The following is a 25773-nucleotide window of genomic DNA, read 5'->3' on the forward strand; positions in this document are numbered from 1 at the left end:
AGTTTAAAACACATATTTATTGTTACAGGAATCTGGCAACACAACCTACACCCTAAATGTCTCAACACTACTAAACAAGTCTGACCAAGTGTTCAAGTCACTCAGCTACTACTATGACCATCCACTAAGTCTTGCCACATTCAACTTAGCAGTGTTCAATGAAACTGTATGGAAGGACATGGGTGTCAGAATTCAGAATTGGTCCAAGTCGACATCCAACATTTATCTGTATGAAAACATTTTGTATTTACTTTTTTACTTTATTTCACTTTGTGTCGATGTTTTATTGAAATCAATAATTAATTTATTCTTACTTTGTTTTTCTTTATCTAGAAATGCCAACATAATCTCTCAGATGTTTGAACTGATCTTTGGTTCTCTGATTGATATGAGCCCAGAGTTAAAAGATGCTTATGACAAGGCTGTTTCCATCACCAGTATACTTGTTGATGAAGTTTCGATCATCATCAATGGTCAGTTTTAAAAACAATGCTTGACATTTAGAAAAATATGTTCAACAGTTACGTAGCCTGAAATAGTAAATTTTAAGTCAAGTGTTTTCTTCTAATGTAGTTTATTTTAGGGAAAACAGAAATTAATATTCAAACACAACTGTAATGAGAAATACATTAAGACTGAGATCAGAAATAACCTAATAGTAGGATTTATTGTATTAGGTACCATTTATTAAGAAAACTACACACATCTATGTTACAATTACATCCTCACAATATTACAGTCATAGAAAAGTACTAACAAACTCACCACTAGATCATTAAAACTTCACTTTTAATAAAACAGTGCACCACCATTACAAGTTATCTAAAAAAAAATACCCTTTTGTCTGTGTGTTGTGGTGGTGGCATTATAGAACTAATTAAAGCTAATTTATTGGGAGTTTTTTTATTGAAGATTGTAACTTCTTTATTTTCCAGCATCATCCCTCACTGAGGCCTATCACAATGTAACAGTGATACGTCATCTTATCAATCTAGCCAATCAGGCTCCAGACCTTCTTGAAACTCTTCTTTACACCAGCATGTATCATCCTGAAAAGGTATTTATGAAAATATTGCTTGTAACAGGGTGAGCTGTTTAAAGTATGTAGATAGTTGTATGCAACCAAATATTTTGAGTTGGGATTGTTTTCCTATTATACATAAAGTTATAAATTCTTTTGGCTGCAACAAAAAACAAAATAAAAGATTTGATCTATTTTACAGGTTGCCAGAAGGGCTTTGTCTTTAGTTTCATTTGACAAGTTCTGCAGTGTGGATCCACTTGAAATATTCACTCTACCTCCAGGGTCAAACTTCAACTTGCAAAATTGGATACATGAACTTTGTAGTTTAAATTTTTCAACAATTGAATCAGAGTTGGCAAATTATACAACAGTCCAAGCAATAGAAAATATTGTAAGAATCTTTTAAATTTCTATTTCTTTTCTTACTTGTGAAAGTAATTTATTAGAATATTTATTAGAGATCTTGTTTTTTGCTTCAGTATTTTTATAAATAAAGTGCATTGATGTTTCTAAACAATGTAGCGTTGACAGCTTAAACTAAGATTCTAAAAAACAAAAAAACAGGTTCAACATAAAGAAAAAATTACCTTAGGAATTCATTAATGCTCTGGTAAAAAAATTGTACATTATTGATACTATACTGACCTACAGCTGTAATGAGATAGATTTTTATAACTATTTGAATAGGTCAATGGAGTTTCTCACACTAATGTGAGTTTAACATCAGTAGTGGACAGAATGGAGAAAATCATTCAAAAACTGCAACAAGATTTCAAGTTTGACGAGCGCCTTTGGAACGGAACACTCTGGACTCGAGTCATCAGCAGACTTGAAAGTTGGATAAAAGATTATACAATATATGACAGCCCTCTAATGTAAGTAAACCAGCTCAAATATGCTAATTATACAAGATGTCTGAAACTCTTAGTCTGTCACTCAAGCTTTAATGCACTATAAATATAAAAACAGTTAGTTACCAGCTCATCAAAGTACACTAAACATATTTTTCATTAAGTAAGTAGGCAATCTAAATTCAGCATTCACTACACCTGTACACCAACATTGTTGATATTAAAATCATAACCCTTTAAGTCTCAGTAGTAAAGTGCCCCTTCAGACTTGCAATCTATGAGGCAGATGATGTAAAGATCATCTTTTTCTGTTGTCCATGGTTTATAAGGTTGTCAACACAACTACCAAATGCCTTTATTTTTTTCTCCCAACTAATGTCAAATATCCATTAGGGTTGAGTGGAATCAGGGGCGTCCTTAAAATCCCCAAATTAAAAATTCCCAGGCTTCACCAAGATTTGATTTCAAGACCTCTTGGTTCAGAAGCCAAAGGAAGCCACCATGCCCCATCTTTAAGTATTAATGCTAGTTTTTTAATTAATAAAATTGTCAATGTTTTTCAACTAAGTAAACAACTATTAATACATTTAACTTTTAGCTAATATTTAAAAAAATTATGTTACTAATATTGTCCTTTTTTGTCTCCTAATTTGAAGGAATTTCGATGGCATCTTTCAACTTATTGAACAACTGATTGATTCGGGTCCTGGAGTAGAAGCAGAGCTGAAACCTATTTTATACGTTGGTGTCATTCTAGACAACTTACTAGACACAGTGTTAACTTTAGAGAATAGTAAGTCTCTGTTTATAGTTTCGTCTACATCAGAAGTAATTGATTAAATAGGTACATTGTCAACTTTTAGGCTATGATAGCATGATGATCTATGTAACAGAATATTTTTGTCCAATGTTTTGGTATAGTTGACTTCTGTATTTCTGTATTATTATTTTACCTAACCTTTACATATTAACCCAAGAAATATTATGTTATGTTTACAGAGACACATTTTGGTGCTGTAGACATTGTAAATGGTTGGACTGCTATGCAGAAATTAATCAACATAGTCCAAATGCCTGGTGTATTGGATGTTATATTCTCCTCAGCTACATCAGAACATGTAATAACCACTACTTAACATTTGTTTATATTATTAGATACAAGTTGAGACATGCATTTTATTGTAAGAGAAGATAATCCTTAAGTTTTTAGAAAAACAATAAGAATGGGATAAAGGGGAGGGGGGTAGAAGTCAAGCATATGTTCCAAGTGTGAATTAAAAAGTAAACACACATGTTTGTATTTTTTTTTCTTTCATATTATATGGGGCATTGATAGGGAGCTGGATTAGTGTTGACTACTAGGTCCACAACCTAAATCTAATATTATGAAAAACCATACTTAGCTATTGATTTATGTGCCATGTAGACATAACTATTATTTTATGAAATTTATGCTAATTTGATACATTTTTTTTACTTGTTTTATTACTTTAAAAAAAATATTTAAAAAAAAATATACAATATATTGACTTTTTGTATTCTCAGTTCCTGTCCCTGTTTATCAACACATCTACTATCAATGACTTCTGCAATGCCAGCACTCCAGTGACTAAATACTTAGTACAACCAGCAAATGTTTATGTTGACCTTCAGCTACTCAAAGCGAAAATTTGTGACATTGACTTTAAAAACTTTATGGGCACTTTTGACAATTTCTTTGATACTAAGAAACTGGAGAGAGTGGTAAGAAAATGATTTGTACATTTTTGTTCTTCTACTAGTAATAATTCCAATAAGTCCATGTACTAAATATCTAGCAACTCCTTTTACACTATTATTGGGATAATAGATAAAATTAATATTGTTTGGGGATTGTCCTTTTTTTTAATTAAACTTTTGATTGGTCTTTACACTATTGGAGTAGTGAGTATCAAGGTATTGTAAAACTTATGATAAGCTTTTTCCAAATAATCAAAGTTTTTATTTTTGCTAATACATGTTCTCATTCCCCTCTTACAGATTCATGATACAGAAAAGTTGAACTGGACTCAACTTGAGCTGAAAGTAAAGCATGTCACACATTTGATCATTGACCAGTGGATGGTCAGCACACCTAAATTTGATTTACCAGAACATTTAACCAATGTTACTTACTGGACCAGTCTTTTTGAAAATAGCATGACTTCTCTGGCAGACAGACTTCAAATGAAAGATCAGTAAGTTACTCTGTCCATAGATCAAGTGTCACTATAGATAATGGATATCCTTTCTAGCAGTTCAAATGTTATAAATAACTTTTTATACTAAATGAGAAAAGTTTAAATGACATTTTTGTTTCCTTCACCAGGATTGAAAATATTATACATCAGTTAAGTCCTTTGTTAAAGATGGAAGGTTTGAAAGAGACAGGTATAGTCTTGAACACAGTTCTGGATATTCTCAATGAAAACATTAAGGCTATGACAGGCTCAACTTTTACCTTGGGAAATGCCATTGACACTATTCCAGCCCTCAATGACATCTTTGTTGCCTTGGGTGTGGACTACAACACCATGGAATCCCTTTTGTTAGCGCCAATTCAGAACCTCACCAAGTTTGTGGAACTCTTCTTATCTAAAGATATAAAAGGTGACTTTTGTTCAGAAGCTAAGTGGAAACAAGTTTTCTACCTCCCTGACTCATTTAACACATCAGGCCTCTACCTGTCTGTCTGTAATGAGAATTTGACCCCACTACTGAATAAACTCAAACAAGTGTATAACATCCAGTCCATGTTGGATGCATTACATGATAACAGATCACACATACAGGACTGGGACCTGGCAGTGGACAAAGTTTTCACCCTGGTAGACAACATGAAGAATCTGTTGAACAATCCACCCAAGGTCAGTGAAGATGAAACCCTGGAGCTGCTGAGACGCTCTTACACCAATACCTCTAATCTCTGGGACATGTTGAAGGCTCTCAGTGCCCTGCATCAGGCTTTCATCAATGACTCTGCCTACACTGGACCTTTTGAGGGTGTTTTTAGGGTGGCTAACGTTCTTGTCACCTACCTTGATGAAATGGTGGCCAGGGTCAAAGTTCAAAGTGGAAGGCTAGACTTGGTGTCTCTGTTTAAAGAGTCCCCAGAATTTGTAAATGTTGTTAATAAGTTTTTGGACATGAAACCAGACCCTCTGACTGGCTTGTTCTCAGTGCAGCTTAGACCAACAGCTGTAAGTTTGTTTTTTTTTAATAATGTTTTATTGTAGGCTACATTACTAGACTTAAGATTTTGTATGATGTTGTTTTTTTTCAACAAATGAGATGGAGTACTTTTTGTAGCTCAACTGTATTTATCTTTCTGATTGTCTTGTATCTAAAATTCTTAAAATTAAGCTTTAGGCTAAACAGAAAATATCAATTGTTACAAACTTGTTTAAAATAATTATCTTTAATATTTAATTTAATAATTATTGGGTTTGTTTTTTTTTTGGTAAGGTTTATGAAGAACTCATTTAACTATCTAGAATAGCTTAAACAAATCTAAAACATTGAAACATCAAAATTGTATTAGTCACAGGCCTGATGAGTACTTTCGTTACAACTGAGTATTTACAATGAAAAAACCTAGATCTAGTTGTAACTCTTAAGCTCTTACAAAACCTCCTTTTTTTTTTTCATTTCTCATCTGCTCCTAGAAGTCTTTAAATAGGGTAAATCTTCATTGAAGGAGTTAATAAATTCTATTTTATAGTCCAACAAACCAGGTTTAATTTATATTGGTATTTTAGTTAGTGTCATCTTTAAACTCTCCAATTATCATTTCCTCCCTTCCATGAACATTACATTTTAACATAAGATTGTTTCAGTAGTTTTTGTAATCTTCTTTTTGGTTTGGATTTAAAGAACTATTTTACATGTTTCTTTTTTTTTTTCAAGATTATAAGTAATATATAGGAGCTATACTATTTTCACCTTGCTAACATTAACCCTTAAAGTGCTGATCCATTTTACTATGGGTGCATACAAAATGGAATAAACTACCACATGCATTTTAAGGGTTAATAATTAATTTAATATACTAATGTTTAGGTTAACACATTAATGCTCAACTTTCCAGGTGGATAAATTCATTAACATAGTTCAAAGCAGTTCAGAGTTGAAGCAGCTGACATGTAGTCGATCCAAATTCCTTGAAATATTTGAAGTGCGATCTGACATTGCTGACATACAGTCTTTGTTGACTGCACTGTGTAATCTTGATTATGACTCCATTGCAGAGAAGTTAAAAGCAACATTCCATGTTAATACCATTGGAAATGATGTGAGTTCTAGAAACTTTAAAGACAACAAAATTTTATTTTTGGTTCTTAAGTAAATGTGTTATTTTTTTCTGTTCCAATGAGAAAATTTTGTAGTACTTTCATTTATAAATTGAACTTTTATGATCTAAGGTCACGAGTGCTTGGAGTTCCAAAGATTCATTTGATGTTGAGAATTTTATCACCAAGATGCAGGACCTGATTGATAGAATAACTAATCTTACAAAAGTAAACTATGTCTACTTTGGTGAGCATGACCTTGGAAATGTCTTGATGATCAATGCAACACGTCTGCTGGAAGAGCTGAAAGCTCAGTACAGCAATATCAGCAGCATTTTTACGGAGGAATATATTTCATTATCAGCATCATTGTAAGTTTATATAATCTGCTACTAATGTCAAGGTCATTACTAATTTTTATCTTGTAGCAGATATAATGTTTCTCCCACTGTAATTGCATAAAGGCTGTGTCTGATGTCTGCTGGAGTCTATCATTGCTGTATAAAATATTGAATTCCCTTTGCTTTGTTTCAGGCTGAATAGTCTGTTGAAAAGATTCAACAATGTGACAGACATGAAGACCATGACACTAAGTCTACAATTTGCTCAAGCGTACCTACACAGTTTGAACACATTTCTCACATCATTGAAGGGTAAGGATACACACACATTTCTTATTGTTCCCAAAATATATATTTAAAAAAAAACAAGCTAATTACCTTCATTTGAAAATTTGTTTTTTTAAGAGTAACTGTTTTCATACAATAACAAGTTGAATGAGTTGACTTACAATTTTGATTTTTTTATTTCAGATCAACCCATTTCTTTAGTGACATTACTGAACAACACAGAAATTGGTCGAATCCTCAACCCTATATTGACAGATCCACATGCACTGGATGGCTTGGTGAATGCTACAGTCAATGCTAGAGAAGTAAGCATGAACTTGTATCATTTTAATGTTATATAAACTTTCCATCAATGTTAGCAAAACTTCCTTTTTCTTTTTTGAAAGTTAATTTTTAGAAGTGAAAAAATGAAACACTTTTGCAATTTTACTGACTTCTGTTTAAATAAAAGATAGGCTCTTTATTTCTAATAGACTTGCACTTAGATTTTTAGCTCAGGAAGTGTAATTAACACAAGCTGTAGATTCACCTTCACCTTTCCATTAGTCTGCTGGACGGAGCACCAAACAATATCTGTCTTTTTGCATTCCTCTCTATCTTTAGTCTTGGAAAAAATCTCTTTCAAAGACAGGCATGTCCATTCCTTTGTCATCCCATCACTTTCTCTGGCTGCTTCTTCTTTTCCTGGTACTATTTCCTAAGGAAAAGTCTTTGCAAGCCCAGAGGACCTTGTGATATGCCCATAGTTTGCATTTTTTTTTACAGTAGTTATCAGGTCATTGTGGGGTACAATAGCTGCATTAATCCTGTTTCTAATCTCTTTTTGTGATGTGATCTTTGTATTTGATACTTAGGTTCTTTCTGTAGCATCTCAATTCCATTGTTATAGGATCCTCCTTTCCAGTTCTGTAGTCAAGAGTCCAAGATTCGCAAGCATAATGATGTGGCCTTGACCATGGAGTGCATCAGTCTGATTTTAGCTGTAGATTGTATGCTTAGAAACAATTTCTTTGGATCACTACACTTTTATTTCTTAATATTATCTAAAAAAAAATTATTCAAATGTCTATTTTCCCACACAAACGTTTATGAGTAAAATGTAGTAATTGCTGTAAAACTTGATTTTTTTTATAGCTAAGTAACTTGCTTCAGCAACCAGATTCTTCTCAACTACTTTGTACTGATCAACTCTGGAAAGCCATTCAAATAACAGGTGAGACCCAGCCTTTTAGAACACTGCAAGAGAAAGCATGCTCCACCAATCAGACTCTGCTACTGTGGCAAACTGTAATGCTACAAGCCAATGGTTACAACTTGTACAAGCAGGTAATGAAACATTAGTAGTCCTAGCATTTGGTATTCTATGCAAATATACATTTTAGCTAACCTATTCAGATATGAAACATTGATATATGCTTGTAATAAAATAAATTATTTATTATCAATATTTGTAAACCTTTATTTAAGTACCAATACTTTTATTACTGGGATATTTTATCTTTGGTAGATTGATGTTCTAAAACAAGAAATAGATCAAGGTCAGAGTAGCCTGAATGCGTCTGCTGTGGCCACTGAAATGAAGGAGTTTGTCTCACTGATGGATACCATTATCAAGCAATATAAAAATGGATCAAGGTCAATAAATGACCTACTTGATGTCAAAGGTTTCCAGGAAGTGCTAAATGAAGTACAAAGAACTATAGCACAAAAACTTATGAACTCTGCTAAAAATTGGTAAGAAAAAAAAAATCTATTATTAATGTAGCTTGGATTTAGTTAACATAGATCTAAATAGAAAAACTGCAAAAATTAATTATAAAAGTACTAAAACTATAGAATTCTAAAATTATAATTGAGCAAAATGAGAAAGATAAAGTAAATTTCAAACTTTGGAATAAAAATAGGCAAATTATTTTTCATTCTTCTGAAATACAAATGCTCAGTTTTAGACTTTTTTTTTTAGTGATGCGCCTACTTACATGCATGTCAGAAATTCTGAAGTCACCTTTTTCCAAAAAGGATTGGCACCACTGGTTTATGATATTCATTTGTAATTCTCTAGGTCTGTGGACATAGCTGATCTGATGCTGCCACAAGTCATGGATCCTAAATCTTTATTAAGTGTGGCCAAGACTGTCAATTCTGTGAATCTGTTCATGAATCTCTTCATAGACAAGCTGCAGGGGATTAGAAGTGAGTGCAATAAATATTTTACTTTAATAAATTTGTTTGAAAAGACCTTTTTTTTTTTAAGTCAAAGTGATTAAAGATGTGTTGACAATAATACATGTGGATTTCCATGGAAGCTAATCAAACAATTCTTCTTTTATCTTCAACCCAGATGGCACAATCAGCACAACCACATTGTTCTCCAATGCTGATACCTTAGCCAATATTATCAATGCTTACATCAGTGTCGGAAGAAATATTGCTCAAGCCTGGCTTAACAATGAATTTAACCTCTCTAAAGTTTGTTTCATTTTTAGTATTTTTTTACTAATCTGTTTAACCATGTATTTCTGTTTAGACCATTTTAAAATGTACCTGTAGACATTTTTGTTAATGATAAAACTTATAAACATTTGGTGTCAGCAGTATTTCTGAAATTAAATTGCCTTTTTTTTAGACACTATCACTTTTTGTGAACTCAACATCAAGTCTAGAATCATTGTGTAAACAACCTGATGGACTATCAAAACTTATCACAGATAATGTAATACCATCTCAAACAGTGAAAGACTTCTCAACTGTAGTCTGTTCTGTTGTAACAGAATCCTTGCAAAATAATGTTTTAACATTTATTCAGAAAGATTACATTGCTAAGCAGGTAAGCCCTACTGAAACTTAGTTACAAATATTTATCCAAAGCATTAAGGATGACATTATTTATGATATGCATTGTAATGAAAACTTTTTTTTTACTTTTGAAATAGACCTTATAACAAAGTTTATATCAACTAACTCTGTCTGTCGGATAAAAATTGTATACATATTAATTTTCACACACCCAATCTTGGATGAAACAAAAAATTTTCACAATTATTTCTTTTACCTGACAAAAATCAATATAAATAATAAACCACAAAGTTTATTAACTATTGGTAATTAATTATTTTGTTTAGTATCAAAGAATGGGAAAGAAATTTTACTTAATGATGTAGTGGTATAAGTTGAATTATTCCCCTTTATATTTTGTAGAGAGAATTAGGTCATAACTTTAAATCTGGAAACTTAACAACAGATAACTATAAAATCTTCCATTTTCATAAGCACTTTGCTGACACAGTTGCTAGTGTGTTGCCTTAGGAGGCTGCAATGGAGTTTAAATTCAGGTCTTTCACCTTTTTTTTCCCCCACCCCTTTCCCTACTGGTCTAGTGATAGGATCATAGTGTATGAAAGTGGGCTAAACAAAAACCATAAATAAAAATATTTCTAATCGCACAGATTTATTATAGTTAGTCTAGACCTATTACAAATTTACTTGACTGATCCAAACTAATTAATACAATTACTCTTAATGTAAGCTTTGTTGTTTTTTAGTATTTTATTTATTTTTCTTGTTTTAAATTTCTCTTTTAATGTAGCTGGATGCTATTTGGACTGCTCAGCAACTTTCACCCAATTTTACTGAGTTCTCTAGTAATGTTGAAGAGTTTACAACTATAATTAAAGAACTGGCCAGCAAATCTCTAACCATTAGTTCTAATCTTTCCAAGAATTTCACGTTTACCTCCATTTTGGATGTATTGAAAGGACTAGCCTCTGATCCAAAACTGTAAGTATTAAAATATAATATTAGGAAAATTTCCACTTATGTAAGTTGTTATCGGAGGAATATTTTCTTTTCACTCTTTAATTCAGACCCTTTGGTAATTCTTTTTATCTACTCTTTAATATACTTTTGGGTATTTATGTTTTCTTCATATTTTTCTTTACTTCTTTCAGGATATTCCGAATGCTAAAGTTACTGGGTATCGTTGTTGAAGCTCCTCTACACAAAGATCAGAATGTGGTTCAGGTTTTGGCTGATATAAACACATTTGCAATTATGCCATTTGTTGATGTACTTCAGGCATTGCAAGGCAAATTCTCATTTGATCTTACTTTTTTTGCTGTCTATACACTCTGTTGTATATTAATTTTTTTAAAGTTATTATATAGTAATATTAAAATTTGGGATCCTTTTATCATTGATTTTACTGTTTTTGTCTTTGTTTTCCAGCCAAAGGTATAACACTGCAGACATTGAACAGCAGCCCTGAGACTATGTTGGATGTTCTGTCCACCTTTCTGGATTTTGATGTCCACTATTCTGTCATGGAAACTGTATTTTTAAAATCTCAAGTAAATATATTCTGTTGTTTACCTCTGCATAAATTTTTTTAATGTCAAAATTTGTCTTTTGTTGAGAAAATAAAATAAAATTTGTTAGCAAAATTTGATCACAATCCAGAGATATAAAAAAAGAGTTTCTTTCAATACTCAGTAATCTACTTAGCAATTAGTGAGCATTTTAAGTATCAAGCATATCACATTCTCTGACAAATTTCTGTGAGTGTGATTCATTCAGGCATATCTCAAATAAAACAGAGAAGCCTTCACCATCAGAGTCTCAGTAGGATAGCCAAGATTTTCTATTATTCTGTTGTCTTTTTAGTGAGTTAACATGATATTCCAATAATAAAGAAATATATAAACAAATGTTTTTAAATGAATGATTTTATATTAACTCCTTTTAAATTTGAACATTGTAAAAAAAAAAGTAGCAAGGCCATTGAACATAAGAAAACAAAATTAGCATTGGCCTTTACATTTTTAACATTATAAACTGTAGCATTGCCTTTTAATTTTGAAAATTATAAACTGTAGTATTGCCATTTCTTCTTTTTCATCTCTAGTTGAATTATTTCATCTCTGTAAGAGATCGTCAGAGCATGTGTAATAGTAGCAGTTACATCTCCTACCTTTCAACTGTAGGACTGGATCAGGTGGAGCTGCCCATACCATGGAGAAACATCTTCAGTGGCCTATGTTCCTCTGCACCCAATGCTGACACCATGCTTCAGTCTTTGAAAGATATGAAACTCACCAAAGTCCAGATTGCTGTGGTTCTAGACAAAGTACAAAATATATAAAAATACAACTCACTTTAATTATTTTTTTTTTCAGACTTGTCTAGCTTCACTGAGTCAATTTGATACACAATTCAAACTATTCTCTCTACAAATTAAAAGCATGCTTTCTTTAGTTTGTGTAGAAATTGTCAACTTTTTTTTTAGACTTGTACCTTGTGGAAGTTTAAAATTGGTCTGTCAAAGAAATTGTATTGATAACTGGATGATTTAAAAATGTCAATGAATGTTTCTATTATAAACTGAAGATGAGCACTTTCTCATTTTCTGTGTACATGAAGATAGTTAAAAGAGTCCAAATGGTGTCTTGAAAAGTTAAAAAGTTGTGGGTTTTTTTGCATGACCAAGCTGCTCGGTACAGCCTGGCTTATGATTGTTCCATGGCTCTCTGCTGACTCTTACCCTGCACCTTTTCATTGGCCACTAACCTGGCCCCAATTTTTTTTATATCTTGTTTGATAGTGAAAGAAACAAAACCATATTACATTATAGTTTTAAATGTGTTGATAATGGAATGGTGAAATACAAATGTATAATTCTAAGTAAAAAATAAACTACACAATTCTTGTAAACTGAAACTCTACTTCACCTGCCTTGTTTAAAACAAAGTTTCAAAATGAAACTTTAAACTCTGAAAACCAATGTGTAAAACAAAGTTTCAAAATGAAACTTTAAACTTTGAAACCAATGTGTAAAACAAAAAGTCTACCTGGTTATTTTATGGTAGAAAATTTCTTGCCAAATTTTTTTTTTTTGTAAAAGTTAAAAACATCAACTAATTCCTATTCCATAAAACGTATGGCAATATATTTTTTATTGGTTAATTGAAAGTTATGAACACATATTTCTTTTTCTTGCTAGATGTTTCCTATCAGTCAAATTGAGGACTTGCCAAACATGTATGATCATAATTTTGGTTGGATTAACTTAATGTCAAGTCTTGAGCAACTTTCTGATCTGGTGACTCAGGCAAAGATGGACCAGTCCAATGTGAACAGCATGAAATCTGCATGGGAGAATGTCCGAGATATTGTCTTTGACAAGTCATTGAAGAGGTTAGAAAAATACATTTTTAGTATTCTGAACTATTGCCAGTCTCATAATAGGGAAGAAGAAAGGTGGAGAGGGGCAAGCATGATACTGTAAACTCATGTTTTACTATGGAATATTAGTTTCTTTTTTTTTTATTCTCAAACTGAAAATATGCAAGAAACATCTGATAATAAAGCCATTCATCAAAAACTCTGTTTCTACTAACCTTTAGCGTATGATAGTAGCTTACCTGTATTTTTCACTTCAATGTAAATAAGACATTTTCATATTATCATTTTGTTACCAATGTTAAAATGTATGCTGAGTATAAATATTGTTTGCTGAAAAAGTTAAGACTACAAATAATATATTTATGTATTTCCTCTGTTATAGTGTACTTTCCTATCTAAACCTGATTGAGAATAAAGTTCACTTTGATGATGGTTGGATTAGGTTCAAACAGTTTTTGAGATTTTTTTCATCCACTTTGAATTTGATAGATGGCAGTATGGCCAAATTTGGTGAGTATAAGTTTGATTTGTAAATGCATTTTGATTTTGGACATAAACTCAACAACAATCATATAATTTTTGTTGGTTATTAAATTTTAATATTTTTCATGCAATCTACTTTTAGTTTGGAGTAGTAACAATGGTAATTATACATAATTAATTATTCTGGTGAGTATGTACACAATCATTATTTCTTATAACTAGCCAACGGAAAAGTGATAGAACTCAAAGATATATTACCAAGTTCAGACAGAGTGGCAGACCTTATTGAGACTGTGTTTGGTGGAGATGCTGCTGAACTTCTCACAACTAGTGTCAACCCTGACATGGTAATAAACTAATAGCTATAGAGTTTAGTGTATATGACTATATAGAGGTATTTTTGGTTATAAATATTATAATGAAAACCTCAATGCTGGCATGTTTTATAGACCTTTAAATATAGACCTAGTCATTGGCAGTACAGATAATCTATCTTGCATTTGTTATGGCATGATTAGAAATTAGTTATTTGTTTCATAGAAGGGGAAAGTTTTGACTTAGCAACAATGATGCAATAAGTAAAAACAAGACGAGGGTTTTAGGAAGAATAGCAAAATGTAAACAGACTACTTTTCATGGCTATAGAGAGAGGCAGTTTTTATGGACCTAGAGATTTAGCTTGATGGCATTAGATGGTTTACTTCATTGTAATTAAAGTTCTTGTTTGGCATTTGCTATCAGTGTTGACTAACTTATATTGTTGGCCTTTGACCTGTGTTATTTGATTTGAGTGTTACCTCCGTTTGACTTATCTGCATAAGACACAGCACGGAAGTGCCTAACACATTGGTGTATTTGAAAAATATATTCTAAACTTTTTTCAATATTTACTTCATTCAGAGACATTATTATTACTATTGAAATTATCATTTTGTTCTAGTTCTATCGACTGACTATAAGAGATGAATGGGATAATGTCTGCAAAGTGAACACTACATTGGATTACTACTTTCATTTCCCATCTGGCACTAATGTCACTGCAGTCAAACAGAATCTTTGCAAAGCAGTATTAAGCAGAAGCTCAAGTTTCCAAGAGTTGTTGTCCTTGTTTGATGCTCAAGACATGGTCAAACAAGTAAGTCCCGCTATTTTATTGCATACATCTACATTATAAGCATAGAGAAGTATTTTTTCAATTAATGCACAGTCATAAAAAGTCCTTTATTTGGCTACCTATGGAGTCATAAACTTGGAAAAATGTTTTGAACTGTTAAAATTTCAGTTATGTTTAAGTTTTTAAAACTTGAATTTTTTTGTCCATTGTATTCCAATGTATAATGATTATTTGTTTCAGCTTGACATGTTGATTCATAATGAGTATGATGCCACTGGTCACAATGACACTGTCTGGGATGCCTTCTATACATCAGTTATGAGCATCATACACACAGCAGAGAGTCTCCAGAGCTTGGAGCTTGACTTCTCTACCCTGGATGGATGGTTCACACCCATTATCAACAAGCTTCATTCATTCTTGCAGTTTGAAAATTATAGGTTAGTAGTAATACTTTCCTTATGAGTACATTGACATTGTCAGACTCTGATCTTTTTTTTTTAGTTTAGTATAAAAGTTTGAAAGTCTGTGATTATGTTTTCTAAAGAGTTGATGTAATTATTCTTAATGATATTTATTTAAAACAGGTTGACAGGCATGTGCAACTCTGTCATCAGATATTTAAATCATACTGAAGGATTTGAAAAAGCCAGAAAACCTTTGTCATTGGTCATCACTGGAATAAACCTTTTAACTGACCTCACCAAACTTCTGCCTGGTCAGTGACTGTGCGGGTTTTTAAAATAGGCTATCTCTTTTTGCATCAATCGGTGTATTTATACCTGTTAGTAGTTCAATAATGTTGATGCAGAACATTATTAGCCAATAATATAACTTAGAGTTTAGTAAAGATTTCTTTAACTAAAACATTGCAACAATTTAAGATGTATATGGAAAAAAAGGTTAAAGCCTGCTGACTTATCTTAATCTTTGCTTGAATAGAAAATATGTTGATTTTAAAATATTCCTTTCTTTTATTTTCAGAACTTGACGACCTGGCCTGCATATTAGTAGATAAACCTGGAATTGATGTTGTGGGGCTAATGAATAGGCTCATCAAGTTAGGCATATGGGAAGATTTACAAAAGGTAATCAAGATACAATGAAAATTATTCTAAAAAGAAAATCTAGAATAAATTATTTTATTGTTCTAAAATGTCATTGATTTCTTCTAAGCTCAAATTTTTTTTTTATGTCTAGGCTATTGATCAGTTTTTTGAGCCACCTTCAACTACAGACTGTCCAAATCTTGTACTAGATTTATCCAAATTAATGGAAAGGCTGAATGCTACCTTGAGAAGTGATGGCCTAGAGGTTGACAAGATGACCCAGTGCCTAGATACTGCTGGTGAACATTTCAGGACCATGTTAGGTTCATTCACTAAGTAAGTTGGTGTGTTAGCCTTGCCTAGTAAGCTCTGTTACATACGCCAGTTTAGTTTTTTTTTTAATTTAATGATAACCTATACTGCTTAGCAATGACAGTGTCTGGGAGGATGATACAGAATGCCTCAAATCACATTAAGTGTTTACTTGTATTCTTATTGCAATCTGTTATTTAGACAAATGACACAACTTAATGACCCACTTTGTGAGTGCTGCATAGAAGTTTTTGTAACATTTTAATATTTCAAACTTATTTCTTCTGCTTTAAACTGAATAGACTTTTTAAAATAGGTATATTTTCAATTGTGTCTTCAACAATCTCTAGCTGGTCTCTGTTATTATAATTATTATTCTGACAAAGTCTTCAATACATTGACAAACAGATTATTTTTATGTCTTAGGGCATGCTTAGGTATTCTGCTCAGTTTTATGCTGTCCTCTAGTTCTTTGTGGCATTTTACATCTTGAGAGATGATCATTTCCTTTTGCAACTTTTCATATGGCTGAAGAGGCCAATCCTTGATATACAGCTGTGGTCACAGCTTGAGCATCTGTAATCACCAGGCGCTGTTCCACTGTATGCCATCTGCAATCCACGACCCTTACTTTATGCTTGCTTTCCATGTGGATCTACCCAGTGCCTCTTTTTCCCAACTGTTAGTGTCAATTTTGAAGAGCTTCATGTTGTGTTAGCATACATCAGTATACCGTAAAAGTGGGTGACCAGCAGCTCACCTAACTACTGTTAGATCACCATGCAGAATGTCTGGTGGGATTTTGACCTTGTGGCATTCTGGGAACAACACCAAGCAGCCAAGGCGTCTGCTGTTGATAACAGCACTGATGTCCTGCCATCATACTCTTCCCAGCACTTCCTCATTGGTTATTTTATCTTTCCACCCTATTTAAAAAATTTGCCTTTATGATTGGAGGTGGAAGGTGTTAAGCTTTTTTTTTCTTGCCAAGAGTAGGTTGACCGTGTTTCACTACCATATAGTTATTGAAAGATAAATAGGCTAACCTTTACTATCATCTGCCTCTCCACTTATGTTTGTAATTTCTAGCATTAAAGTTTTGTTTGAACTTACATCCGAAAAACTCAAGGACTGTCAAAACTTTTTTTAAATTTTAAGCACCACACTGTTTCTGCGAGACATATTAGGTTTACTTCAAATGCAAGAACTACAGAAAATTTTAAAGGATCCTAATGTGACACCAATGTTGGATTTTATTCTTGGCACTATCAATTCTAATGAAAAAGGTAAACTAGATTACATCTTTTAAATAATCTCTAAGTGTACATAAAATATTTTTAAAAAGGTTTTATGTACATAATTAGAAATACTTTTTTTAAATTTATTGCCAGTGTTTATATTCTAATATTCTATTATCCACAGTAATCCTGGCAATGTCTGATTTACTCAATGATACCATGAATGTAACAAACTTTATGGGGCATATCCTTGGGCTGTCCCATTCTGTCATTGATGCCTTCATCAATGCAACTGTCAACAGTAATGGAGTGAGTTGAAACAAACAAAAAATGTTTATTTACTGAACATACCAAGACCAAAGAAACATACATTATAAAACACTCTAACCTAGTTTGTGTTTGAAACATTGTTTAAATGAACTATGTTCATTAAAAATCCTACTTTTAGTATTATTTTAATTTCTTAAACCCCATATTAAGTTTAATATAGATGAGAATAAAGTTATGCTGTCCTATTCATTAAACTTTGTTCTGTATTTGTAGACCAACTTCCTCCTTCAGTCTGTGCCTGATATAGTGGACACTTTGTGTGCACCAAGCAAACTCTCTGGTGTTATCAGCCTACCCACTGACTCACTCATCAGTATGTCCAACCTGAGCAGCCTTCTGTGTGACTCTAAAATCAATTTCACCGCTGAATACTTACAGAATGCCTCAAAGTCTGCCAGTGCCATTAGTAATGTAAGTTTTTTGTAGTCTTGTGCTGCATAGACCTCCTTGATTTTTATGTGGAAACTAATGATTCCTTGAAAAGGTTTTTAAATAATTAACTGTTGTAGAAGTGAAGTATTTTCTTCTAAGTATAAGCATGCTGCTTTGTCAATAATATTCCTGATTTATTAATACAGCTCTGTAAATTTTGATGACAAATTTAATGTCTCTTCAAAAGCAAATTTTTTTACATTGATCTGTATAATTTAGGCCTTCTGTTCTTGCTTTAAACATAGTTAATATGTTTATACATTTTTCTTGTCTTAGTCATTTATTAAAACCTGTTTCATTCTCAGCTTCTGATCAAGCCAGTCATTCACATCAGTGATATAATAGAAGAGTTACTTCCCTACCTGACTGAAGCTGTTGTTGAGTTCTCTGACATTATCAAACTAGCCACTGCTATTCTCCCAGATATTAGTATTGATGTTTTAAAAAACAATGTTGAGGTCATAGACAAACTCATGACCAACAACAGCCTACGAGAACTCTCCCGAAGGTAAGCTTTATTCTGTCCTTTTTTTTTATTAATACTTAACTTATTATTAAACTTGCAGTTGTAAATAAAAAAAACTAGGCAAAAATATTAATTGGAAAGTATTTTCATGTCTAAAGTTGTTGTTTTTTTGTTTCTTATGGAAAGTATTATTTATTCTGTACTGTTTATTCATCTCTCATCTCCAGCCTAGACAAAATATTGGATATAGTGGCCAAGCTAGTTCCAGCTACTAGAAAGAATAATATGATTATGAGTGATGTTAGAAAAGTTGTACACGGACTCTTGGAGCTTGATATTCTCAGAGGATTTGTCGTGAATGAAAGTAATTAATTTTTTCTATATATATATTTTATGCCTTTATAAATAGACTAGAAATAAAAAGAATTTCTGTTGTTTCATTTAATCATGTTACTTAGTGTTAGTTAATGTTTGTTTTAGTCTTTAATGCAGTCTATGACATATTAAAATCTATTTCTCAATTATTTCTTTCCTCATAGTTCGAGTCAGGAATTTGATAAAGAATCCAGAGGGTATGATTGATTACCTAATGGAAAACTTTAATTTTAGTGACAATGTGGCACAGGCAATCCTTGATGCAGCTTTTTCTTCACGTATGGTAAGTGGTGAAACTTTATTGGTGAAAATCTATGAGTATAAAGTAAATGTCCAAGCATAAACATTCATTTAAACCTCTATCATTATTCTGTTACAGCTACTGGGGGTGACAGAGAAAAGTCAATATTCTTGTAATGAAGTGCTCAAGATGCTCATCATTATCAATGGGACAACAGAGGTGTTGCAAAATATCACCAGTGAAATGTGTGCATTGAGCTATGCACAACTTGAGAAACTTATGGCAGCTATCACACCTGAATTGAACATAGGCTCATTTATAGCTAAAGTAAGTAAAGTCAATGTCAAATAGAGATGTAAGTTGAACTCTTGTGAGTTCATGGACATGTCAAAAAAAGATATAGAAATGCATTTTGTTCACTAAAAAACTAAAGTTGGTCTTAAATTAAAAATTTAAACTTGTGTACACATTCAAAAAAAATTATGTATGTACATTTTAAAGTTTTTAAAGTATTTCCATGCTGTGCTCATTATTTTGGATGTGTTTTATATAAATGGTGTTTGTATTGGATATATTTTCCTGCTATTACACGTTGATGTAAAGTTATCAATAAACATTCATTGAATGAATATACCTTATCCTTTTCACATGCGCTGAAACTATTGTGTAGTTATCGCAAATGGAAAATAAATGCTTGTGTGTGCAATTCTTAACATTCTGGACTTCAGTATTAAATTTTGTCAACATTTCTTACTTAAAATAAAGAGATGTCTCAAAATTATTGTGATTACATAGTCACTTTTGTTATAAGATTGAATAGCCTACTTAAGACAGTCCTAGAGTGCTAATTAGAAGAAAAGAAAGCAGACAGAAGATATTATTTGATTTACATTAAGGAGGAATCCAGGAAGGTGTGGTGGCCAGGTGGTAATGCACATGGCTTCCAAACTAAGAAAGTCTTGAGCTTGAATCCATGTGAAGACCGGGTTTTCTAAATTTTGGGTTTGTTAGAGCGACCCTGTTTTAATGGATACCTGACATTTGTTCTGGAAAAGTAAAGGTGGTGGGTCTTTTTTCTGGCTACATTACATCCTCATTAAGTGGGCTGCAGAAAGAGATGAACTTAACATCATCTGCCCCCATAGAGCACAAGGTCTGAAAGGGGTACTTTACTCTTTCTTTAAGGAGGAATGCAGCCTATCCTTATAGACTTGTTTATAGCAGTAGAGGATAGAAACAAATAGTATTGATTTGCAAATTAAAAAATTCAGCTCCAATCATCATGAAAAGCATATTAAGCATATTGTCAAAGAGAAAAATAGTTTTACAAAGTGGACAATTTTGTTGTTGTGTTTGGTGTATTGAGCTAAATATCTGACACAAGTCTGAAACAGCCAAATGAATAATAAATTATTCTTTCTTCTTCTGTCTTGTTTGTTTGTAATGTTTATCAACAATGAACTGAGCTATTTGTGTATCTCCAGTATGTTGAAAACACTGGGCGGGACATACTTCGTGCCACCAACATGACAACAGAGGAGCTAAATGACATGGCCAACAAAATCGATAAAGGAATCTCCAACTTGCAACGTGCCTACAGCTTGTTGGAGGAAAATAAAAGTGGGAAGATGATTATGAGTGAATTGTCCAATGCCACAGCCAGTGGTAAGAACTATTGTTTACATTTTAATAGTTTATACTTGAATATTGTTATTAAACACAGAACTAGTTTAAAGGAATCTACATGTTTTTTAATTTTGGTTACCACAGCTCTAACAAGCAATGAAATACTGACCCAGAATGCCTGTGGAAGAACAGTGGACAACATCTTTTCATTCCCCTCAGCCCCAGGCTTTGCAGTTGGTGACCAAGATGACCTCATGGAAAAACTTCATCAAGACATACAAGATTCTGAAAAAGATCTGCCTGGTATTCTCATTCATAATACTTAATTGATAGACTGCTTTTAACAACATAATTACTTAATTGCAAACCTAGTTTGTAATTGGTGAAATGTTAAGTTATCAAAAAAAAAATACTGGGCTTACATTTTGTCCCTATTTGTACTAGCTCAAGCTGTTTAGTTGCTAATTGCAAACATATTCATTTTTTATGTTTCTATAAAAATTCTCCTAAGTGATGTTTCTAACCTAACCTATATATTATATAGTCCTATTTGTTGATATGATATGTATGTCATTACAGTAAAGTTTTTGTTATCAAATTTTTTATTAGGTACATTTTGTAAAGATGTTTATTACACAATTAGAAGTATGGAGTTTGGCAGTATTATCTGGACATATTTAAAACCTATCATGAGAGGCAAGATTTTGTACACACCTGACAATGAAATAACTAGAGCTATTTTGGCAAAGGTAACTCTTCGGATTCATGAAATTTATAGGCTATAAGATGTAAAAAAATTATTAGCTTAAAATGGTTACCAAAAAAGTGTTGCTTAATACCTGCATACATTTTTCATTCATTATTATATGTACTATATATACTACAATATAATATGAATATACTTGAAATACTGTACCAAATAGTTTATTATTAATATGATTTTTTTAGATAATAAAACATGTGTATTTCTTGTTGCAATGTTTCTTCCACCATGGCAAAAGGAACAAAATAAATCTTTGTTTCCATAGGCTAATGATACATTTGCAGTTATAGAAGAAGTCAATAGAATAGCAAACATATGGGCCCAGCAGTCTTCCAATCTTCAGACTATGATGGATCTAGCTAATGACACGAATGATCTAACGGTAGTCATTTTGATTTGTTTCTGCTTATCATATTTAATTATAATTGTTTTTTTCGTGCCTGAAATTTTACTGTTAAATGTATTACTCATGCAAATTATTTTTGTGTTTTGTACAGGACGCCTTAAAGAATGATTTCATCAGAGGAATCATTGAGGCCACCAGTGGCATAAAGTCCAATACACTTCTCTCCAGTCTCTTGGCTGTCCAGAACCAGACATTCAGCAGTAAAAACATAGATACGCTACAATCAGCAGCTGAAGCCATAGCTAACTATACCTCATGTGTCTTGACCGACAGATTTCAGCCAGTGGCTGATGAAGCAGAACTGGTAAAATCCGCTTACCAGCTGTCACAGACTAAAACTTTCTTTGCAGGTGTGTCATTGATATTACTAAGGACTTAATTTTATAATTAACAATTTTTATAAGTTAGTTTTTAGTAGGATGTTTTACATGTGAAAAATATCAATTTAATTCAATTCAAAAATCTTTAAAGCTTAAACAAAAAAAGTTTAGGTATGAACATTTCCATGAGTAAAAAAAAAAACAGACATAAAAACAATAGTTTCTATTCTGTCTGCTTTTGCTACTATTTTAAATTCATTCTGGCCATTAGATTTTATTTAGAAATTATTTCATTAACTTCTTTGTTTTATGAATTAGGCATCGTATTCTATAACGTTAGTGATAATGATGGCAGCCAGAACTCGACAGGCAGAAATCGCAGGCAAGCCAGTGGTGGTACTATTCCTAAGCATATAAGCTATAAGATCAGAATGGATGTTGATAATGTAATGGACACATCTAGACTTAAAGAATCGTAAGTTCCTTTTTTATTCAAATTACTGTAACCCAACAGCCACTGATCTTAATTAAGAATATTCTCATTAGTTACAAGGGGTGTGGTGGCTGAGTGGTTAAGTACTTAACTTCCAAACTTGGGGTCCTGGGTTTGAATCTTGATGAAGCCTGAGATTTTTTAATTTCAAGGCATCCAGGAGTCCACTTAACTCTAATGGGTACCTGACCTTAGTTGGGGAAAGTAAAAGCAGTTGGTCATTGTGCTCGCTACATGACACCCTGCTTGTTAACCATTGGTCAAAGAAATAGATAACCTTAGCATCATCTGCCCTATAGATTGCAAGGTCTGAAAGAGGAACTATACTTAACTTTTTTTACTCATTAGTTACAAGTTATGTCAAAGATGAGTTTAGAGTGTATTTTGAGGACATTGAGATAAGACACTAGGAATTTATATAAATCAGCTCATTTTTTTCAATTTATTTTATTCTTTCTGTTAGCTGATAGTTTTTAATATTCATTCCTCATGCATGATAATACAACTTTTACATTTTTCTGTTATCCAGAATATTCTCAATGAATGCTGAAGCTAACTTCATTGAAGATCTGCGCTACCTGAGAGGCTTCATATACATTCAAGACATGCTGGACAGAGCTTTCATAGACATTCACAAGAATCAAAGTTTGGAAACACCTGGAATTGTCATCAAACAAATGCCCTTCCCTTGTCATCATGCTGATAGGTCAGTTTAATTTGGTTATCTTATCCTAGGTAACAAAACTTAAGACATTGAGAATTGTTCACTATTTTCACAAAATAAATCTCTCAAGAAGTGCACATCAAAGTTAACCTCTATGATATTTGAAAATTGTGCAAAAAGAATAAAAGAAAGTTTTATGTAAATGAAACCTTGTAATATTTCTTTTTTTTTCTTCTTTTTTTTTCAGTTTCATATTTTTATTGGGTTCTTACTTTGTGCCCATCATGATGACTTTTGTCTTCTTGATTCTCATTGGTGTTGCTACCCACAACCTAGTCTACGACAGAGAGAATGGACAAGATGAAGTAAGGGAGGAAACAGACGCAATTATTTTTGTTTATTCTAGCAGCTCAATATTAATTAGTTCAAAGAGTGTCACCCAAGTAGATCATTAACTTACTTTCAGCTTACACTTAGGAATGCTTCATATTAACTAAAAATTATTTTCAAATAGCTTAAGCATTAGTTGTTGTTACCTAGACTAACTATGAGTAACATTTGATTTTCATAAGAGTACTTCTGGTAGGTTTAACATTTTGTTGGGTTTTGTATGTGTTTTATTTTAGGTTTCATTATTAAATAAAAGTAACTTTACATCTGTTTCAGAACTTGTATGTGATGGGAATGATTCGAGGTCTGAGTTTCATTGCTTGGGCTGTTAGTACACTGGTCATCATGGGCATTGTTTGTATAATCATGGCAATCATGCTCAAGTACACCAATATCTTCATCTACAGCAATGTGCTGATCATGTTCCTGATGCTCCTTGTGTTCTGTTTCAGCTCAATGATGCTCTTGTAAGCTTATCTTTACACAATCTTAAATCTCAATGATGCTCTTTTAAGCTCTTTTTTACACAAAGTTAATAATTTACTCATCTGAATATTTATAGTTTACAACTTACATCTTTTTAATATAATTAAATTTATGAGCAAAAAGATGTCGGAATATTTGAACTGCGAAGAAAAGATTTAATGTATGTCCCCCTGTGTTTGTATTTAGGTCTCTCTGAAATGGTTTAGAAGACTTTTTTTTTGTCATTTTTAAATAAATACAATAAATTGGTGGGGGGTGGGGGGTTATAATTTATCTGAGTATTCTGAGAATAATTTTCAGTGAAGGATTTACATGTTCACTAGAGCTGTCAGAGTAGATAGAATAGACTTTTATATGGCTAACTAAATCCATATTATGTGTGGGTAAACAGAAAATAAAAATCTTTTTGATACAAATGTTTTTTTTAATCCATTTGGTTGTTAACATTGATGTCACTTTCATCATCACCATCATCATAGTCCTTTGTGTTCCTCATGGAACAAATGGCCCGAGTAAAAACATACCATTCTTCTGGTCTCTTGCTACTCTTTTAATGGCTTCCAAGCCATTTGCAATGGAGTTAATATTACAGTGTGTATTATGTTAAATGAGTACTACATTATCATCCATTTTTCCAGTCAAGGATTTCTATAAAGCTAATGTAACCAACAAAGGTCTTTAAAAGGGAAGGCATTTTGTTTTTAAAAAAAGAAATTTATTTTTATTTCAATATTTTATCTCCATGTTAATAAAAGCTTTCAATAACATCTTTTTTTATTTTTGTTTAAACACTATAATGTATTCTTAACTTTTCAGGTATATGGTGTCAGCATTCTTCACCCGCACCAGTATGGCAATCTTATTTGTAATTATGTTTTACCTGATGGCTTACCTCCCCTACATCCTCATCTTGGGCTTAGAGCTCTCCTTGAAATTCTGGCACAGAATACTAGCAGTAAGTTACATGATCGAGCTTTCTGTCATTAACTGTTTGTGTTTGCTGGTTAAAGTAAATTTTTAATGTTTGTTAAGAATTTTTTTTAGTAAAAGTATTTAGCTCTTTAATTTAACAAGTTGTTGAATTTTATTTTATTTTTTTCCATCTAATGATATCACTTTGTACCATCCTAGAAAGGGGATAATTTTCATTTTTTAAATTCTGGATTTAAATTTTATTCTATAGTTAATGTTTGAGGGTTTTCCCTTAAAACTGTACATTGATTTATACACTTTTACCTATAACCTAGTTTCTCAATCATCTAGATGAGTGCTCCTAATTAAAACTATTCCAAAGATGAGATATGAAATTTAACACAAGATTTTTTTAATCACCTTCAGAGCTTGGCCTCAACCACAGCATTATGTTTTGGTACACTGAGGATCTCTTATCTTGAAGAGAGTGGAGCTGGTGTCCAGTGGTCCAACATTGACCAGTCTGTGAATGACAATATCAGTGTAGCCTGGTCTCTGTACATGATGCTAATAGACAGTGCAATTTACTTCCTTATTGGCTGGTATGTTCGTCGTGTCAAACCTGGTAAGTCTTAACATACTTTCACAATTTGCACACTTTTTGTTTAACTAAATTTTCAGTGAC

The 25773-nt window shown here is 32.3% G+C and overlaps 1 protein-coding gene across 3 annotated transcripts in view; it reads left to right on the top strand.

The window, feature by feature from the left end:
• LOC106056136 (uncharacterized) overlaps positions 1 to 25773 on the top strand; it is a 106886-nt gene that overhangs the window by 67034 nt on the left and 14079 nt on the right. For all 3 annotated transcript variants that reach the window (XM_056021501.1, XM_056021500.1, XM_056021499.1), the window contains exons 46-94: positions 29 to 228; positions 334 to 473; positions 936 to 1057; positions 1224 to 1415; positions 1712 to 1899; positions 2532 to 2668; positions 2875 to 2993; positions 3421 to 3618; positions 3895 to 4091; positions 4223 to 5093; positions 5981 to 6184; positions 6315 to 6553; positions 6717 to 6835; positions 6995 to 7116; positions 7946 to 8137; positions 8319 to 8545; positions 8874 to 9004; positions 9153 to 9280; positions 9438 to 9638; positions 10398 to 10588; positions 10759 to 10895; positions 11036 to 11157; positions 11712 to 11933; positions 12807 to 13000; positions 13371 to 13498; positions 13694 to 13818; positions 14412 to 14606; positions 14826 to 15025; positions 15173 to 15303; positions 15570 to 15673; positions 15786 to 15970; positions 17105 to 17232; positions 17369 to 17493; positions 17728 to 17925; positions 18252 to 18454; positions 18640 to 18776; positions 18952 to 19070; positions 19167 to 19355; positions 20513 to 20693; positions 20799 to 20957; positions 21264 to 21403; positions 21683 to 21799; positions 21915 to 22173; positions 22462 to 22618; positions 23166 to 23342; positions 23548 to 23665; positions 23967 to 24157; positions 24993 to 25131; positions 25515 to 25713. In XM_056021501.1, coding sequence (XP_055877476.1) covers positions 29 to 228; positions 334 to 473; positions 936 to 1057; positions 1224 to 1415; positions 1712 to 1899; positions 2532 to 2668; positions 2875 to 2993; positions 3421 to 3618; positions 3895 to 4091; positions 4223 to 5093; positions 5981 to 6184; positions 6315 to 6553; positions 6717 to 6835; positions 6995 to 7116; positions 7946 to 8137; positions 8319 to 8545; positions 8874 to 9004; positions 9153 to 9280; positions 9438 to 9638; positions 10398 to 10588; positions 10759 to 10895; positions 11036 to 11157; positions 11712 to 11933; positions 12807 to 13000; positions 13371 to 13498; positions 13694 to 13818; positions 14412 to 14606; positions 14826 to 15025; positions 15173 to 15303; positions 15570 to 15673; positions 15786 to 15970; positions 17105 to 17232; positions 17369 to 17493; positions 17728 to 17925; positions 18252 to 18454; positions 18640 to 18776; positions 18952 to 19070; positions 19167 to 19355; positions 20513 to 20693; positions 20799 to 20957; positions 21264 to 21403; positions 21683 to 21799; positions 21915 to 22173; positions 22462 to 22618; positions 23166 to 23342; positions 23548 to 23665; positions 23967 to 24157; positions 24993 to 25131; positions 25515 to 25713 — 8797 coding nt within the window. The remainder of the gene's footprint in view (positions 1 to 28; positions 229 to 333; positions 474 to 935; positions 1058 to 1223; positions 1416 to 1711; positions 1900 to 2531; positions 2669 to 2874; positions 2994 to 3420; positions 3619 to 3894; positions 4092 to 4222; positions 5094 to 5980; positions 6185 to 6314; positions 6554 to 6716; positions 6836 to 6994; positions 7117 to 7945; positions 8138 to 8318; positions 8546 to 8873; positions 9005 to 9152; positions 9281 to 9437; positions 9639 to 10397; positions 10589 to 10758; positions 10896 to 11035; positions 11158 to 11711; positions 11934 to 12806; positions 13001 to 13370; positions 13499 to 13693; positions 13819 to 14411; positions 14607 to 14825; positions 15026 to 15172; positions 15304 to 15569; positions 15674 to 15785; positions 15971 to 17104; positions 17233 to 17368; positions 17494 to 17727; positions 17926 to 18251; positions 18455 to 18639; positions 18777 to 18951; positions 19071 to 19166; positions 19356 to 20512; positions 20694 to 20798; positions 20958 to 21263; positions 21404 to 21682; positions 21800 to 21914; positions 22174 to 22461; positions 22619 to 23165; positions 23343 to 23547; positions 23666 to 23966; positions 24158 to 24992; positions 25132 to 25514; positions 25714 to 25773) is intronic.

Source organism: Biomphalaria glabrata, chromosome 2 (assembly GCF_947242115.1).
Source record: "Biomphalaria glabrata chromosome 2, xgBioGlab47.1, whole genome shotgun sequence".
NCBI classification, from domain to species: domain Eukaryota; kingdom Metazoa; phylum Mollusca; class Gastropoda; family Planorbidae; genus Biomphalaria; species Biomphalaria glabrata.